The sequence below is a fragment of the Colobus angolensis genome, unplaced genomic scaffold, assembly GCF_000951035.1.
Source record: "Colobus angolensis palliatus isolate OR3802 unplaced genomic scaffold, Cang.pa_1.0 Scaffold194, whole genome shotgun sequence".
Lineage (NCBI taxonomy): Eukaryota > Metazoa > Chordata > Mammalia > Primates > Cercopithecidae > Colobus > Colobus angolensis.
Window position 1 is genome coordinate 1,341,876 of NW_012115088.1, and position 19,594 is coordinate 1,361,469.

At 41.6% G+C, this 19,594-nt stretch overlaps 1 protein-coding gene across 3 annotated transcripts in view; it reads left to right on the top strand.

The window, feature by feature from the left end:
- The window catches only part of LOC105510903 (serine/threonine-protein kinase Sgk3), a 213,659-nt gene that overhangs the window by 136,301 nt on the left and 57,764 nt on the right, over nt 1-19,594 (top strand). For all 3 annotated transcript variants that reach the window (XM_011940899.1, XM_011940898.1, XM_011940900.1), the window contains 2 exons: nt 10,126-10,338; nt 15,814-15,897. In XM_011940899.1, coding sequence (XP_011796289.1) covers nt 10,243-10,338; nt 15,814-15,897 — 180 coding nt within the window. In that variant the 5' untranslated portion in view covers nt 10,126-10,242. The remainder of the gene's footprint in view (nt 1-10,125; nt 10,339-15,813; nt 15,898-19,594) is intronic.

Sequence of the window (19,594 nt, forward strand, 5' to 3'; positions counted from 1 at the left end):
TGTGTGTGTGTGTGTGTGTGTGTGTGTGTGTGTGATGAGGTCTTGCATATTGCCCGGGCTGGTCTTGAACTCTTGGACTCAAGCAGTCCTCCCACCTCAGCCACCCTGAGTGATGGGATTAAACCATCGTGCCTGGCCATTTTCTAGATTTTCTAGTACATTATATTCCAGGAATTTTATAGTTTTTTGTTGTTGTTGTTGTTTGTTTGTTTGTTTGTTTTTTGAGACACAGTCTTGCTCTGTTGCCTAGGCTGGAGTGTAGTGGTGCAGTCTCGAGGCTAACTGCAGTGTCCACCTCTGCCTCTTGGGCTCAAGTGATCCTCTGGTCTCAGACTCTCAAGTAGCCAGGACTACAGGTACATACCACCATGCCCGGGTAATTTTTAAATTTTTTTTGTGAAGACAGGCTCTCACTATATTTCCCAGGCTGATATCGAACTCCTGGGCTCAAGGGATTTTCCCGCCTTATTAGCCTCCCAAAGTGCTGGGATTACAGGCGTCAGCCATCACCGGGCCTACTTTTGCAATTTATGTGCATGGCTTTTCTTTTGTATCTTCCTTGACCAGCCCTGTTAGTGCCCTCCTTTAGGTGCCATCGTTTCTAAACACCCAATACCCTGCTCCCCTGCTGAGGAAAACTTGTAGCTCTTCCCAGGCCAAATTCCTTCCTTTTGGGACATGTTTGTTCTTACTTCCCTTTATGCCTTGGTGTGAATCACCAACTCACCCTCCCTGCTGTATTGGGTAAGAATGGGAAGTGATACTTTCGAGTGTATCTACCTTCTAATCTGAGTAGGGTCCTCTAGTCAATATCAAACAATCTTTATGATGGGTTAAGGAAATAGGGTTCAGAAATTCTCTTTATTTTTTACAGGTGAAAGCAGAAGAGTCTTTTGACTCTTTTTTTCATTTTGATTTTTTTTTTTATTTTTTGATTTTTTTTTTTTTTTTTGAAACGGAGTCTCACTCTGTCGCCCGGGCTGGAGTGCAGTGGCCGGATCTCAGCTCACTGCAAGCTCCGCCTTCCGGGCTTACGCCATTCTCCTGCCTCAGCCTCCCGAGTAGCTGGGACTACAGGCGCCCGCCACCTCGCCCGGCTAGTTTTTGTATTTTTTAGTAGAGACGGGGTTTCACAGTGTTAGCCAGGATGGTCTCAATCTCCTGACCTCGTGATCCACCCGTCTTGGCCTCCCAAAGTGCTGGGATTACAGGCTTGAGCCACCGCTCCGGGCCTGATTTTTTTTTTCACTGCCCTGAAACAAAGATAGGCAAGACCCAAGGACGGTAATTAGCATGTAATAGACAAAAGGATGGATACAATGATGAAGGAAAACATCCTTTTTAAGAAAAGTTTTAATGGTCACCTATTGTAAGCAATATTTGAATCAGTGACATTTTAACATAACAAGAATTTGGGCAATTTTTTATCATAGAGTTTCACCCATATTGGTATTTTTTTTACAGACCCCAAACACAAAATTTTAAGTCTATGGATGCTTTTTTAAAAAAGATGAATTTTCCCCCTCCTTTTAAAAAAACTGTATCCTTGATAGTGTCTTTTCCTGTGTCCTTCCTATTTCATAATTAGCCCTTGGTTGTCATTGTGATGGGGCCAACACTCAGAGCCTGCTGTGGACCAAGCTGTCAGTTAGATGTTTACATGTGACGTTTTTCAAGAAAGCTAAGCCAGGCTCCCGACAAAGTGCTGTCCAGACTTTGACCCCTCCTGGTGGCAGAATCAGAAATCTGCTTTTCCTGTGCATGACTTTCTTTCCGTTAGGCAGTTGCCTGGTGGATCCCTTGTGCTCTCTTCTCTTCAACTCTGTATCTCCAAAGATGATTTAGAAAAGGATGCATGTAACAGCATAATAAGTTGAGGGTTATGGTATGTGAGCTGGGCTCACATGAGAGTGCTTTCACCCACAGCTGCGTGACTGTGTGGAAGTACTCTTCGTGCTTAGGTTTCTTCTTCATCTGTAAAATGAGAATAATGATATTTACCTCAGAGGTTGCTATGAGGACTCATTGATGTGTTAGATGTGAGCGCTTAAACCAGCCCTGGCATTAGTGCTTAGTAAATATTTATTTCTCAACCTTCAGCCCTGTTGACGTTTTGGGTCAAATCATTTTTTGTTGTAGGGCAGTACTGTGCATATTGTAGATGCCTAACATCATCCCTGACGACCACCGCCCACCCCCACTCCCACGCCTACCCCGGCAAGTTGTGACAACCAAAAATGTCTCCGGATATTGCCAAATATCCTCCAGGCAAAATTGGCCCCAGATGAGAACCATTGTCTAATCTTTACTAGCTGTTATATTACCCTTGCAGATTCACCTAAGATTTGGCTGGCCTTGAAAAGGTTTGCCGTCGTCTTAAGCGTCTTTGGAAGAGCTGTTACCTACCCCTGGCAAGCCAGCTGCCCCTGAGCACCAGACTACAAAATTATCTTCTGACTATCTAGCAGAGTGAAGGCAGATCCTTTTCCTGTTCCTCTTTTGAAAAGCCCTGCATGTATATGAATCTCCCAAAAAAGTCCCAGTTTTAATCCCACATAAATGACATAGCTTTTTGTTCTGTTCTTCTTAGTTGTGGGTTTTTATGTCAATCCCCTTCTTACTCTGTTTTATTTAGCTGCCTGGCCAGAAGATGATTTTGCGGAATTTTAATTGCTTCAGTTTTATAGCATAAATAGGTACTACATGTATAGTAATAGCAGGCTTGCTTTTTCATTTTACTTTTAATCACTTAAAATAAATTTATGAACTTTCTTCATTGGTCCCCAGAGGACTCTGTAAAGCATGTACATGTTGTGGAGGCAGGGTAGTATAATGGATAGAAGCCCTGAAGTCAGACCACCTGGGTTCAAATCCTGCCTCTGCCATCTGGGGCAGGGTCCTTCATCCTTTCATGCTTCAGTTTCTCCTCAATTTCTTCTAGTTAGGGCTGTTGTGAGGAGCAATCAGATTCACATATTTAAAGCACAGTCTGGCTTGTAATAAGTTTAGCCACTAATCAGTAAGTATTATTAGGCTACCAGTTCAATTTAGCTTGAAGGAAAGCAAAATCTTATTTAAGAAGAGTCGATGTGGTACAGCAAACATGCACCTATAGATTTTGGAGTTGGACAGATTTGCATTTGAATTCTAGCTCTATTGCCTGTTAGTCGCGTATTAACTTGGGCAAGTGATTTAACCTCTTTATGTTTTTCTTCAGAGCAACATCTTTATTCCTAACATATAATTTTGGCTTCTCTTTCCAAATATGGTTGAGGCAAATGGGTGGAATCTCTTTCAAACCTCTGCTTCCATACCTGCCTGGCTTTAGTTTTAGCCAAGCTGTACGGTTTGCGGCTGTGTCCCTTCTCTGTACCCTCTCAGTATACCATGCATACACATAACATCATACTTACAAATTTTTATGTTGCTTGTCAGTCTTCCCTGTTAGGTAAGTTCTGTGAGAGTAGGATTTTGTCTCTTTTTTTTTTTGAGATGGAGTTTCACTCTGTAACCCAGGCTGTAGTGCAGTAGCACGATCTTGGCTCACTGCAACCTCTGCCTCCTGTGTCCCAGTTCAAGCAATTCTCCTCCTTCAGCCTCCCGAGTAGCTGGGATTGCAGGCACGTACCACCATGCCCAGCTAATTTTTGTGCTTTTAGTAGAGGTGGAGTTTCACCGTGTTGGCCAGGCTGGTCTTGAACTCCTTGTCTCATGATCCACCCTCCTCAGCCTCCCAAAGTGCTGGGATTGCAGGTGTGAGCCACTGCGCACGGACTTCATTTTGTCTTTTTTATTGCCTAGTGCATGATGAGTACTCAATAAGTGTTCGTTGAATGAAAGAATAAAAATGAATTCAAAACAAATAGTTATACTTTAGATCTGATTTATTGGTTACTTTTACAGTGCTAGGTCTTTTACGCTGTCTGAAATCCTTAAAGCAACCATATGAAGTCAGTCTTGCTTCTGTGAAGACAGATTCTGATCTAAGGGCTCTCTAATCCCCCGTGTGGGATGGTGGGATAGTGGGCCTTAGTGTTGGTCTTTTGTGTTGTGGTCGGGCACTTAGCACTGGCAGCACTGAATCCATCTTGGTGAGGGGAAGGCCATATTGTCCTTATATAGCCTCCATACCTACTGCTTTGGCCACTTTGTCATCGGTCCATTGAGCAAGCAATGGGACGATTGGGAAAGAGGCTAACTGACATCCATAAGACAAGTCATCTTGACCACATGATTATTGAGAGCCTGTCTGTAGTGGGCATTTATGTGAGACACAAATATGCTCACATTCTGTGCTGTAGTGAAAGGTTCGTATACGTACTTCTGCACACCTCCCTTTAAAAAATATATAATTTTCTCAGTCTTGTTCTTTCCTAGTCACTGACCAGCAGGCCATCCATTAGCCACTGCCCAAGATCATCATAGATATGTCCCTTTGGCACTCCTCCTTACAGGTCAACCACCACGTGTACTGCTCAGAGTTCTGCCCACTGGGAAGATTTCCCTTCACCACTCTCTTTCAGGCCATCCCTGAGTGGGGCTGTCTTTTCTCACTTCTGGCTGGTGTCAGCACACTGTGCATGTCCATCCATAAACGAGCATGCCTTTTTCCTGCCCTGCTAACTGGCCTTAGGATCCTCCCCATGGGGCCTTAAATGTGGATCTAGAGAACTTACAAGGAAGGAGGAACAAACAGTAGGGGAGTCCGGGCTGCCGATCCCTGCCATCCAGGGATTTTACTTGTGCCATCCAGACTTGCTTAAGCCCAGTCTTGCTTTTACCGTACCAAGTGGATTAGTGCTGTACATGTCTAGTTTTATGATTCAGTGAACCCGATAATACTCTGTTCACAATGGGCTGTTCTTTTTACACAGTCTCTTGGCTTTCCATAGGCAGTCATCGCATCTCTTCCTGGGCCTAGTAACAAGCCAGGAACCACAGATAGTGGTTGCTGGCAAACCCTAAGGGGTCTGAAACTCTTACTCTTTCCTTGGTGCTTGTCAGAGAGAGGGGTCCTTAGTTCATTCCTGTTTGCCATGTCATTTCCAGTACTACTGGATGTGCTGAGGCATAGGCTCAAGGGTTAGGGCAGCTTTCATTGCTCTAGAACCTTCTCTTGGAATGGGCTTCAGAAAAACTGGCAGGCTCGTAGGTTACCCAGTAAATGGGTCAGAACAGCATATCCAAGTATTGAAACTCACTATTTGTTTTACCTCTCTCTCAGTGCAAGTGGTGCAAGGTGTAGTAATTTCTCTCACTTGAGACAGGATATCCTGGCTCAGACCAGGGAAATCCTAGAAGCCATCAGTGTGGTGAGTCCCTGAACTTGCATGAGTTTTTTCCATCCTCTGGATTGTGTATGTGTCTTACGCAGGTGTCCAAAGTGCTTGCTAGTTTTTCTTCACCAGGTCCAGTTAAGATAATGGCGTCCATGTGATGGACCAGTGTGGTGATTGTGGGCTGTCAAGATGATCAAGGACTCTCTAGACTATATTATGGCAATTCAGACATAGCCCTCAGGTGAGACAATGAAGATATACTGCCTTTCTGCCACTTCATGCAAATTGCATCTCATTGTCCTTACTGATGGTGATAGAAAAGAAAGCATTTGCCAGGTCGGTAGTCATACCAGATGTCTGGAGTTATGCTAATTTTCTTCAGAAAGAAAACAAAAACACTACATTTAGAATCTCAGAATCCCATTTGAAATTGGTATCACCATCTGATTAAATTTATGGTAATCCATTGTTATGTTCCCAGTTCTTTCCAGCTTTGATCTAGGTAAATAGCCAAGTTAAATGAGGATATAAGAAGTTTTAACACCCCTGCATCCTTTTAGTTTTTGATAGTGGTACTGATTTCTGAGCTTTTCCCACGGATGTGGTATACTTTTTGATTACTTTCTTAGTAGGAAAAGGGGAGACAGTTCCAGAGGCTTCTTCATGGCCTTTTCTCTCATTATAGCTTTTATGACATGGGACAGGGAACCAATATGGGAATTTGGCCAGTTACTAAGTATATCTGTTTCCACTACAATTCTGTTACTAGGGAAATAAGCACAGGATGGCCCTATCGTCCCATTGGACCCACTGGGATACAGACTTACTCTCTTACCTTACCTCTGGAAGTCCCACTCTGACTTGTAGACCATGTTCTGGGTCTCTAGGAGATCAGTGTTATTTCACAGCTAGTATCTACTAACGCTTGGGAGGATTATATACTCCCATTTCTGTAGTGGACAGTCATCCTGGGGAATTGCTGCAGGTCCTTCTCAGGAAAGGCCTGGAGAAAGATCAACAGTATATGCCTGTGGCCGTTTAAAAGGTCACAATACGCTGGGTGTGGTGGCTCATGCCTACAATCCCAGCACTTTGGGAGGCCGATATGGGCAGTTTGCTTGAGCTCTGGAGTTCGAGACCAGCCTGGCCAACATGACGAAACCCCATCTCTACCAAAAGTACAAAAATTAGCCAGGCATGGTGGTGCATGCCTGTAGTCCCAGCTACTTGGGAGGCTGAGGTGAGAGGATTGCTTGAACCCAGGAGGTGGAGGTTACAGTGACCCAAGATTGCGCCACTGCACTGAAGCCTAGGCGACAGAATGAGACCCCATCTCAAAAAAAAAAAAAAAAGAAAAAAAATAGGTCACAATAATCTTATTAGTCTTTCTTGATCTAAGATCGTTTGAATATATTCCTGTATGTGCTCTCCACACTCACACTGGTAAATAAATTGTTGAGATCCTAAAATATTTTGTTATAAAGGCAGTTTTCTCCCAGAATAGACTTGGAACTTCTTTCTGGGTCTTTTGGGTTACAACACAATGAAAGATGGTGGGAGTAGATAGTGAAGAGAATTAGCATCCCTTGTGAAACAACTTGAAAAGAGTTTTATTGAGAAGGAGGCGTTTGGATGCAGGGTATTCTCTGAGAGATACAGACAGCTGCTTTCAGCAAGGAAGTTCAGCTGAATTTGGGGTTCAGCATTCTTAGCCTCATCTATGCCTACCCAAATGCCTGCGTCTATGATTCAAGTCATTCTCCTTTCCAGCCAGTGCCATATGTTAACACATGAGACTTTGCAGGATTATATATTGAATTGGCTCTGCAACCCTAGCCATCAAACCCTGGGCTTTATCCTTAGTCTTCTCAGCTCGGCAACTATAAGAGATGAAGGACTCTAATAAAACAGCCATGGATTTTCTACCCATCTGTTTGGGAATTCACAGCTTTGACTTTGTCATTTGCTTTATGCACATTCTCAAGGACAGCCAGAAGCAGCCCCAGCCCACATTGCAGTCTCTGAAGTCAGTGTTTTTATCTGCTACTTGGACTTTGAGCACTCTCCACCTGCATTCCATCCTGTGACACCATGCACAGGTAGTAGTTTGAACGATCATGATGTCACTGTGTGCCATCCCCCCGCCTCCACAGGAAGATTTTCAGGACACTTGTCAAGTACACATTCCATTTTTGAGGCTGTGTTTCCTGGGGTCTTCTTGGTACCAGTTAACTGCATCAGTCACATGACACACTCAAAAGTAGTTGAAGGGAGTTTAACAAAGGGACTGTTAACTAAGATATTGTGGGCAGGATTAGAGGAACCATCATGGCATGTTGAAGCACCTCTTTACTAGCAAGTCAGGAAGCTGTTATTATTCCCAGGCCCTTCAGCTGTAACTGTGGAAGAGGGGCTGCCTGCTAGGAACTGTGGGCTTAGGTGGGTAAACCACTGGTGTCAGAAAGGGACCAGGGGAACAAATATCTTAGCGCCATGCTTCTCTTACCCTCTAATTTGTTAGTGACTCTCATGGCTGCATCCAGCCAGAGGGCAAAGGCAAAGTAGTGTGCAGTCCATAGAGCTCAGACTTCTGGACATGTGGCTGGGTGGAGAGAGAGTGGCATTTGGGTCTGGAAGAACAGATAGAGACTGTCAAGTGCAATTGCCAAACTGGAACCTTTGGCTCAGGTTTAAGTGTGCTTCTTGAGTGTAGACTTCTACACTTAACTGCCACCTGTGCCTGTTCTCTTAGATGTTCCCTGGGTACCTTGCAGGAAACAAGTTGTCCTGCCTACCATCTCTTTCCTTCTTTATTCCTGATGCCACTTAATGTGATATCTTACTGTCCCTTCCAAAAGGAGGACCTGAGGAATTCTGCTTCTGTGGGCTATAGCACAGCAAGGCACAAACAGATAAAGTAACAGCAGTACCTGCCACCCTGAGCAGGTACTCAAGGGAGAAGTGTGGAAAGTGTAGCTCATAACCTTCACCTTCTCAGTGTCTTTGCTGCAGGAGGAGAAGCATGGGTTAATGTGGCTTCTAAGGTTCCAAGATAGGGCCAGTCTGCCTTAGAAGTACAATACGTTCCACCTGCTCTCATGCTTAGGCAGTAGATCGCTGTGACAGGCAGGCCAGGCTCTGGTCAGGTGCTTCCCTGGTCTTAGTGGGGCAAAGCAGCTACTATTATGGGGCTTTAGAGTGCTATAATTTACAGACAGGTGCTGTACTCTTTGTTGAGGCGGGACCAATTGTCTGCATATTCTAACAACTAATTCAGCTACACAGAAATATTTCTGACTGCTGGACACAGTGGTTCACGCCTGTAATCCCAGCACTTTGGGAGGCCGAGGCAGACGGATCACCTGAGGTCAGGAGTTTGAGACCAGCCTGACCAACATGGAGAAACGCCGTCTCTACTAAAAATATAAAATTAGTTGGACGTGGTGGCGCATACCCGTAATCCCAGCTACTTGGGAGGCTGAGGCAGGAGAATCGCTTGAACCCGGGAGGCAGAGGTTGCAGTGAGCCAAGATCGCGCCATCGCTCTCCTGCCTGGGTGACGAGAGCAAAACTCTGTCTCAAAAAAAAGAAATCTTTCTGACTGTATTTCCAGCAGCAAATCCAACAAGGGAAACTTTGAATCATCTCAAAGGAAGCATTCTTATAATCAGTTAAAACTCATTATACCTGAATATTCAATGCCTGGTGATACATATTTTAAGTCATTACCTGAATATAATTTATTTATAGTGACCAGATCTGTTACAGCGACTTCCTGAAACTAACCATCCAGGGAAATTATCCAAGCATACTGACACTTTAAAAAGTATTATTTAGTCTGAGTGTGGTGGCTCATGCCTGTAATCCTAGCACTTTGGGAGATTAGGTTGGGAGGAATGCTTGAGCCCAGGAGTTCAAGACCAGCCTGGGCAATGTAATGAGACCCCGTATCTTAAGAAAAAAACAAAAAAAAGTATTGTTTGAGCCAGGCGTGATGGTCTGTGCCTATAGTCGCAGCTACTTGGGAGGCTCAAGCAGGAACATCACGTGAGCCTAGGAGTTCGAGGCTGCAGTGCAGCATGATTGCACCTGTGAATAGCTACTGCATTCTAACCTGGGCAACATAGCAATACCCTGTCTCTTAAAGAAAGGTCTTTGGTGTCATGTGGTGTCAGAGTATGGGCTGCTGTGTATAGTAAAGGTGACATCAGTGTGACATCTCTAGCCCTTTATTCATGAGTGGGATGATATTAACATACTGCATTTATTTTGTAGGAAGATCTACTATAGTGTCTCTGACCAGAGGTTCAGTACAAAAGAATAATCCACAGTTATAATGAAGCATAGTACAGTGGTTAAGAGTTGGAACTCGGGAGTCAGATGGCCTGGGTTCAAATCCGGGGTGTATGAATTATTTCACCTCTTTGTGTTTCAGTTGCCGTATTTGTAAAATGAGTAAATAGTTATGTACTATACAGGATTGTAATCTGAATTGTTCCGCACACTTGACCAGTTCATCCTGATGCAGGAAGTCTGAAAACCACACTTTGGTTACCTCCAACTAGATCTTTTCTAGGTAAGAGTTAGTCCTTAGTCTACATGAACTGAGGTGTGTAAGTTACTGGAATTTCCTCATAGTAAGGAAGGTAGATGGGCTGCAGATATTTGTGGGTTGTAGTAGGAACACAATAGAAACTAAATCTCTAACCTGGGCTGAGACTGATGAGCAAAAGTCAATTCCTGCCAGAATAAATGTAAAATTAGTCCCATGCTTAAGGAATGACCGTCATAGCGTGTGAAAATTGTTTTGTTAATCACTTCTTTTTTTTTTTTTCTGTTGGTTAAGGTTGCATGATGGAATTTGAACATTACTTCCAGAGGTTTTATGTTTTGGATTAATTGAGTTTGTCCTCTGCCGACTGTTTCTTCGGACACATTTTTTGGTGTGCTCTTGAAGGATTAAATGCAAAGAGATCATACCATGGACTACAAGGAAACCTGCCCAAGTGTAAGCATTCCCAGCTCTGATGAACACAGAGAGAAAAAGAAGAGGTTTACTGTAAGTACTTAACATAAAGCATGTGGAAAACAACTGAATATAGAGAATATTTTCATTTCTGCTTTTCTTCTCCAACCTAGAACACCTCCTTCCCCATCTCCCACATACCTGGATTTTACTTCTTTGACATGATCTGTTCTCCACAAAGTCTTCTGTGGCTACCGTAATGGAATAAATTTTCCTTTTTTAGTGTCTCTTTTCTTATCCTCTTGGAGAATTGTATGAAACTATCTAACTAATCTTCTTTTTTTTTTTTTTTTTTGAGACAGAGTCTCATGCTGTCACCAGGCTGGAGTGTAGTGGCACAACCTCTGCTCACTGCAACCTTTGCCTCCTGGGTTCAAGTGATTCTCTTGCCTCAGCCTCCTGAGTAGCTGGGACTACAGCACATGCCACCACGCCCAGCCAATTTTTGTATTTTTAGTAGAGACGGAGTTTCACCATATTGGTCAGGATGGTCTCAATCTCATGACCTCGTGATCCGCCCACCTTGACCTCCCAAAGTGCTGGGATTACAGGCGTGAGCCACCGCGCCCAACCGTATCTAACTAATCTTCTTGTTTTTTTTTTTTTTTTCCTTTTTGAGACAGAGTCTGTCTCTGTTGCCCAGGCTGGAGTGCAGTGGCGCGATCTCAGCTCGCTGCAAGCTCCGCCTCCCAGGTTCACACCATTCTCCTGCCTCAGCCTCCTGTGTAGCTGGGACTACAGGCGCCCGCCACCATGCCTGGCTACTAACTAATCTTCTTAACAGAAAATGTGCATGTGCGTACACATGGATCTATGCACACACTTACAATTTTGCATGCACCAGCAGGAATTAATGGACTCCTGAAGACATCGATTTCGTATTAAGAACTATTGTCCTGAAATGTTTATAGTATCTTACAGTTTTAAAATATTTAATTCAGTACTTTATTTTTTTTTTTACCTTAAAGGCTAAGCCGTTTCTAATTTTATCATTTATCACTGTATTATCTACTACAGGGCTTTATAAAGAGTAAGCACAATGAATATGTGCTCAATCTGTGTATCAGTTTTTATTATTGGAGAATAGTCACTTTTCTAATTAGTGTGGTGAAACATACAATATTGTATGTAGTTCTAGTAGTCCTATTAGTATATACAGAGGTCTTGTGCCCTCCTCCCCCTGAAAAAATAAAGCCATTTATCGTGTATATTACTGATCTGCTCTTCCTCGTAACTCCCCACTCCCCTCACCTACAGAGTTGGAACTCTGGAGTCAGATGGCCTGGGTTCAAATCCAGGGTGTATGAATTATTTCACCTCTCTGTGTTTCAGTTGCCTTATTTGTAAAATGAGCAAATAGTTATGTACTATACAGAATTGTAATCTGAATTGTTCAGCACACTTGACCAGTTCATCCTGATGCAGGAAGTCTGAAAACCACACTTTGGTTACCTCCAACTAGATCTTTTCTATGTTGTATGAGTAATATGAAGAAATTCATTTAGCCCAATTTTGTTTAATACTTAGTCTGATCTAATAATTTAACCAGGTCTCGGGATAAAATGCTTAGCCTCTCTTCTGCTTTCTTTCTCTTACTTGAACACACATTTTCCTCAGGTTGGCATCATGGTTTATGGGAGGAGAGGTGTCCCCTTTCACAATATTGTTGAGTTGGTGAATGACCTCATGGTAGCCTGGTGAAGCCTCCTGAGTTCTTGTTATCCCTCTAGATCTTTGTTATTTGAGCTGTAAAGTGGCTGGTCTGGCAGATAGCTCTGACCTGATAACCTGGGCATTTTGCTGGCATCCATTGCTGGCACCTTCAGTTGATGAACTAGCTTGTGATCCCTTTGTTGACTTGACCAGGGTCTTGCGGCAACTCTCCACTGACTCAGTACCTTGGCCCTTGATAGCTGTAGAGCCCCCTGAGGCTCTGACATGTCCTTCACCTGCTCCTGGCTCAGTGGTCCAACCCAGCCTCTAAAAAGGGGGTTACCTGGTCACTGCCAGTTGAGTCCCATGACAGGTAACTTTCAACTCAGAGTCCCTGTCATAGGGCAGTTGAGGAAAGCTGAGGAGTTAAACAAAATCGCTCTGCCTTCTTAACTAGGTGGGGCTGGGTGCCAGAAATGATGGTTTTCTCTCAAGGTCTCAGACAAGGAGCAGGGAAAGCAGTCCCTCTGTCCTCTCTTCCTTAACAGACACGCCTGCCACACTTGGCACCACATCCCAGAGCAGATAAATTGCAATGTGTTTCTGACCATATACCCCTTCTGAGCCTCTATATTGCAGGAATATCTTAAACAGTAGGCATTTGTTGCACGTTTGTATAAGCAAATTTTTAGCAGTATCACATTGAAGGTAAACAAAGGCTGATATACCTAAAATAAAATGGTAGAGTGTGTGAAAGTTTTTCTTCCTTCCTTCCCTCTCCTTGTTTTTGCCTTTGGGTCATTCTTTCCTTGAGAGGATACCTCCTGCCAAGTTTGATGGAAGTTCACACATAGCAAATGTCAGCAGATTATCTCATGTGTCCTTTGATTTTCCAGGCTGGAGGTATTTCCATGTCTTCTGTAGGACGGTCGAGGAGACCTGTAACATTTCTCTTACCCAGCTGTTTTTACGCTGTGCACTGAGTTCTCAAAGGCCCTAACTAAATCACCTTATTCATTTACTTCCTTCAGATTCCCAAATATTGCCTTATTAGAGAGGCATATTCTGACCACCCTATAAAAAATAGCACCTTCACACCCCACGCTACCCCTCTCACTCTGTCTTGCTTTCCCTCCTGCCACATTTTGTGTTTGTTTATATGTGCCTTCTTTGAGTAGAATGCAAGGTTCTTTGAAGCAAGGACTTCTTCATTATCGTTTCACCAGCCCCTACAACAAAGATAGTAGGAATTCAAATAAGTATTTGTTGAATTGTTCATCTGTTATTTGCTGATTACTACAGTGCAGTCCTCAGTCCTCAAGACACTTGGTTCTCTCAGGGCAGATAGACCCCATCCCACCCAACACAGATGCTCTGTTCAGCCTAGGTACCTGTGTTATCGATAATATATTTTTTTAATTAATTAATTAATTTATTTTTTTTGAGACGGAATCTTGCTCTGTTGCCAGGCTGGAGTGTAATGGCGCAATCTAGGCTCACTGCAACCTCCTCTTCCTGGGTTCAAGTGATTCTCAGCCTCCCAAGTAGCTGGGACTACAGGTGCATGCCACCATGCCCGGACAATTTTTTGTGTCTGTGTGTATATATATATATATATATATATGTTCTTTTTTTTTTTCAGCAGGGACGGGGTTTCATCATGTTGGCAAGGTCTCTATCTCTTGCGTGATCCACCTGCCTCGGCCTCCAAAACTGCTGGAATTACAGGCGTGAGCCACTGCGCCCAGCCTGAATTTAAATTTAATAGATACAGTTCTTGCTATGTTGAATAGGTTGGTCTCAAACTCCTGGGCTCAAGTGATTCTCCTGCCTCAGCCTCCCGAAGTTTTGGGATTACAGGAATGAGCCACCACGCACAGCCTGGATAATATTTTTATAATCTAGTTTGCATAGGTAGTTTATAATATAGTTCTATACCATGAAGCTTCTAATAGGGAAATGTGTTGCATTGTAGGTGTCTTGACTTAAGCCAAGTCTAAGTTATATTTTCATTTATCCACTTGACAAATTGTGAGTTTCTATGTCATATTCTAGGCACTGGGAATACAGTGGAACAAGAGTGACATTAGCCCTAGCTCTCAAGGATCTTTCATTAACTGGGGCCAGACAGACAATAAGGAAATATGCAAATAAGATAATTTCATATTGTATTAAGTATTGCACTGTTTCCTGTGAAATCCTGTTAGATTTCACAGGAAATCTAATCTTGTTTTGCTTTTTACCAATGGAAGTATTTTTAAGGATTTGATTAGTTTTTGTTTTTGTCTACTGTTTTATTAGTACATATTTAATAAGCACTTGTTTATAAATCATACTGTTAATTCATAATTTCACAAGGCTTTATCTTGCCTTCTGTGAATATATTTGCCGCAGAGCTGCTCCAGCTTGGAACCTAGACTTGCTCCTGGTCTTGGCTGTATTTGGGTAGCCAGGGGAGGCCACCTGAACTTTCTAAGGTCCATTCTTCTCACCAAGTCAGCACAAATAATTCAAGAAACTCACAATCATATAAACTTAAGTGTTTTATTCTCTTACAGCAGTTCTGCTTCTAGGCTTGTCTGATCCTGAGTGCCATGTGAGATAAATCTCTTGTCTAGTCTTACTCAATGTCACTGGAACCTTGGCTAAGTTTTTTGCCCTCTACTTCTGCATGCTGTCCATGGAGTGGGGGGGGATCAAATTAATTCTAACATCTTACACATAATAGCTTCCTCTAAGACAACCAGATTCCTTTTCGGTTAAGACTAAAAGAGCCAGATTACCATCCTGCAGCTCATGTAGGGTGTCTCACGTATAGTGGGGGGTTATAATATTTGTTCTGCTTACTTCATAGGGTTGTTGGATTATGATTATATGAGGTTATGTATACTTGAAAATAATGAATATGGAAGATAATACTAGGAAATCTGAGAATAAATTGTTATTAATAGTTTGAAAACTACTATGTGAAAGATGACCTAAAACTACTATGTGAAAGATGAAGAGAACTAATAATTGAAGGTTTTTTATGAAGCAGGTACCACTTTTGAAAATACTTTGTAAGTTCAAGGTAGTAATTACTGCTAGGGAAGAAGAGAGGAAAGTGGCAACAATTGAATCTATAGTATTTTATTCTTTGGCAAAAAAAATCTGAAGCAAGAATGGCAAAATGTTAGAAATTCAGTAGATCCAAATAATGAGCAAGTGGGTGTTGACTATGTTATTCCCTGAAAATTACAGAAATATTTTGTAACATTTGAAAAATAAAATATCACCTGTTTTTTTTTCCTGACCTCATATTCTTCCCATCACAAGAAATCACCTTTTTTTTTTTCCCTCAAGTCATGATCTCGCTTTTGACACTCAGGCTGGAGTGCAGTGGTGTGATCTCAGCTCATTACAGCCTTGACTTACCTGGGCTCAAGCAGTCCTCTTACCTCAGCCTCCTGCGTAGCTGGGACTACAGGCGTGTACACCATGCCTGGCTAATTTTTAAGTTTTTTGTAAAGACGGGGTCTCCCTATGTTACCCAGGCTGGTCTCCAGCTCCTACGCTCAAGTAATCCTCCCACCTCAGCCTCACAAAGTGCTGAGATTATAGACATGACCCACTGAGCCCCGCCAAGAATACCATTTGACAGGATTCAATAAGTGCTTTAATTGGTATGTTTATGTATCTTGGAGAATCATATAAAAATGTTAATATCAGTTTCAGAATATGAAGATATCAGCCTTATTGAAAGAGCCAGACTGTTTCAAAAAAATACATATGTGAAAACAAGTTTAATGTAGTTAAGTAGCTAATGGGTTTTTTGCAATTAAATTTTGTTACATTGTTATTTTTTTATTTCCACAGGTTTATAAAGTTCTGGTTTCAGTGGGAAGGAGTGAATGGTTTGTCTTCAGGAGATATGCAGAGTTTGATAAACTTTACAACACTGTAAGTAATAGTCTACAAGATTTCTAATTAAAAGAAAGGACCTGAGAAAACCCCAAAATAAGAGAAATGTATTTGAATGATTAAATTGATACTGATACATTAATATGTCAGACAAGCAGACAAAGGTAAGAGATTCTTCAAAAACATCCTAACTTTGGAAAGCTTACAAAGAAAGGGTAGAGAGAGGACTGCTGAACAATTGCAAATAAACCATTAAAAATATGAGAACTAGATAAAATACCTTTTAATGTCATAAAAAATTAGAAGTCAGTTCTTTCTACCTACCTCTCTGATAAGTGTTAATCATCATGGTATTTCTGGTTAAATTGCCTACTGTAAACTTTATGTTTGAAAGTCTATCACGAACCTATCTCCCTTCCATAGTTTGTTTCCATTCTTAGAGATATGTCTTAGGTTCCAGATTTTAAGTAGCTAATGCAACTGAAATGACTGTTGACTTTTAGAGTTCTGACAGCTACCTAGGTGGTGAGATCTAAGAGACCATTAGCTATTTAAATTACTAAAACCTGTTTTTATATTTTCATAACTCAGATATTAAATAGTATTCATAATCTAGTGTTTGCAGCAAAGAGCCAGGCACGACGGTTCACATCTGTAATTCCAGCACTTTGGGAGGCTGAGGCAGAAGGAACATTTGAGCCTAGGAGTTCAGAGGGTACGGTGAGGCATGATTGCCCCACTGCACGGCCGTCTGGGCAATATAGCAAGACCCCATCTAAAAAAATAAAGGCAGCAAGACCACCACAGTCACTGTCATACATCAGTCCATATCTTCCACAGGTAGCAGTGTTTGTGAATAGTGTTGCCTTGAAGATCATACATAGAAGCTAAAGCATACCTCTTGAGTTATTAATAGCTATTATGGAACTCCAGGTCATTAAGACAGTCCTGAATTTAAAGTTTTGCTTCAGTTAAGAACAAAAGCAATTGTGCCTCAAATCCTCAATTTATTTATTTGTTTATTTATTTATTTATTTATTTTTGAGAGATGGTCTTGCTCTGTCACCCAGGCCAGAGTGCAGTGGCACGATCTTGACTCGCTACAACGTACTCTGCCTCCCATGTTCAAGCGATTCTCATGCCTCAGCCTCCCAAGTAGCTGGCATTACAAGCATGAGCTACCACGCCTGGCTAGTGTTTTTGTAGTTTTAGTAGAGATGGGGTTTTGCCATGTTGGGCAGGCTAGTCTCAAAGTCCTGGCCTCCGCCCACTTCGGTCTCCTAACGTGCTGAGATTACAGCTATCAGCCACTGCCCTTGGCCTCAAGTCCCAAATTGAAATTCCTCTGCTCTCATGTATTAATAAATAGGAATCTCCCAGTGTCATCGTTTAATGAATGGTAGATTACTAGGCATCTCTGGAAAAACTCTTGTTATATATTTAAGAACAGAATTTTGGGCTGGGCACGTGGCTCACGCCTATAATCCCAGCACTTTGGGAGGCTGAGGTGGGCGGATCACGAGGTCAGGAGATTGAGATGATCCTGGCTAACATGGTGAAAACCCATCTCTACTAAAAATACAAAAAATTAACTGGGCACGGTAGCGGGCACCTGTAGTCTCAGCTACTTGGGAGGCTAAGGCAGGAGAATGGCGTGAACCCAGAAGGCAGAGGTTGCAGTGAGCCAAGATTGTGCCACTCCCCTCCAGCCTGGGCCACAGAGCGAGACTCTATCTCAAAAAAAAAAAAAAGAAGGGAATTTTTAAATTTCTTAACCCTGTCTCTTGATTTTAAACATAGGAATAAATATATGCCTGTGGGTTATTATTTGTAAGATATTTTTGAATATGAGGAAAGTTACACATATATCAATTAAGAAACAAATTCCTAAATGGGTCAACAATGTCTAGCTGTACCACTTCCTATATTTTGTTAAGTCATGAAAATCAGACTTCTGATTCATCTTTATTTAGCATTTCACTATGTATATATTTGTTCCTAATACTCAGATCACTTGCTACTTGAAATTGAATTTCTGAAGATAATACTGCAATTTAAAAATATTTATTTTTTCCTATGTAAACTTAATAGGGAGACTCCATCTCTACAAAAAAAATAAAAATAAGAAGTTAGTGTAGTGGCACATACCTATAGTTCTGGCTACTTCAGAGGCTGTGGTAGGAGGACCACTTGAGCCTGGGCAGTTGAGGCTGCAGTGAGCCATGACCATGCCACTGCACTCTTGATACCCTGTCTCAAAACAAAAACTAGAACAAAACACCTGTAATGTTGCTGCTCAGAAATAACTTAACATTTTACTGTTTTCTTCTGTTCTTCAGCTTTTCTTTAATGCATATGCAACTGCACTTACTAAATACAGGTTGAGTATCCCTTATCTGAAATACTTGGAACCAGAGTGATTTGGATTTCAAATTTTTTTCAAATTTTGGGATATTTGAGTTGTACTTACCAGTTAACCATCCCAAATCTGAAAATCTGAAATCTGAAATGCCCCAGTGAGCATTTCCTTTGAGCACTCAAAAAGTTACTGGTTTTGCAGCATTTCAGATTTTCAGATTTGTGATATTCAACCTGTGTAGTTTTAGAAAAATGCTTCATCAAAGGATATTGAGATAGGTTTTTTTTTTTCTGTAATTAAAGTTATACTGTTGAAACAATAGTCAATAAGAGTTTGGAAATATCTTCCATTAAGTGTTTAGTGATTTTTTTAAAAAATGGCTTATATTGGAGGCTGAGTGAGAGTTGAAATGTTAGCTCATTTTGAAACTCTTGAATACCCTTTATCTACATGTTCAGCATGTCTTTGAGGAGTGTGTAAATCCACCTGTACTCATCAGGATGCCTGGGTTATGCTCGGGTAAAAATAACATGACTGTAGTGTCTGTGTTCTGTGTCTTTCTTTCTCTCTCTCTCTCTCTCTCTCTCACACTCACACACACACACACACACCCCACATATACCACGTACATTTGAGGCTTCTTTCTGTCTTTTGCTTAAAATAATTTGTATTAAAATATTTTGTAGGCTAGATTTACCTTCTAAAGATGTTGTCTTTTGTGAAACTTCATAAGAGGAAGGGGAATGTCATCTAAGAACTCAGCATTGTGGAGATCCACACTGGTAGTGTGTCATCATGATTTTAATAGCAGGTGATTAAATTGTTAATATTTGAGTATCTGTAAGCATAAAAATAAAATAGGAAAGCTTGTTTGGGGTACCTCCATCCATGATCACTTTCATTCTCTCCTCTGTGAAACATCCCATCTTTTGACTTTTTGCAGAAGAGTTTCCTTAACTTGTAGTTCAGGTTTTATCATTCGTCTCCCTAATTTCTTTTCACCCTTTTTTCATTGTTCTTATTTCATCACTTTTTATGTCTCTTTTTATGTAACTCCTTGTAATTCTGCCTCCTGTAGTGAGGGGCAAAGAGAAAAATAGGAAAATAGTTACTGGTTGAATTCTTTGAAACTACAGAAATCAGGTTGAACCTGGTCTGGATTTCCCTAAGTTCAAAAACACAAATTATTTTCCTGTACTCCTTTTAGGATAAAAGAAAAGAAAAAATCTCTAGGCATTTTGTCAACTTCAGTGTGTCCTTTATGACTAGTTTATATTTGAAACTTTTTATTACAGAAATTGTCAAACACAGGCGAGGAACAGTGGCTCACACCTATAATCCCAGCACTTTGCAAGGCTGAGGCAGGAAGAGTGATTG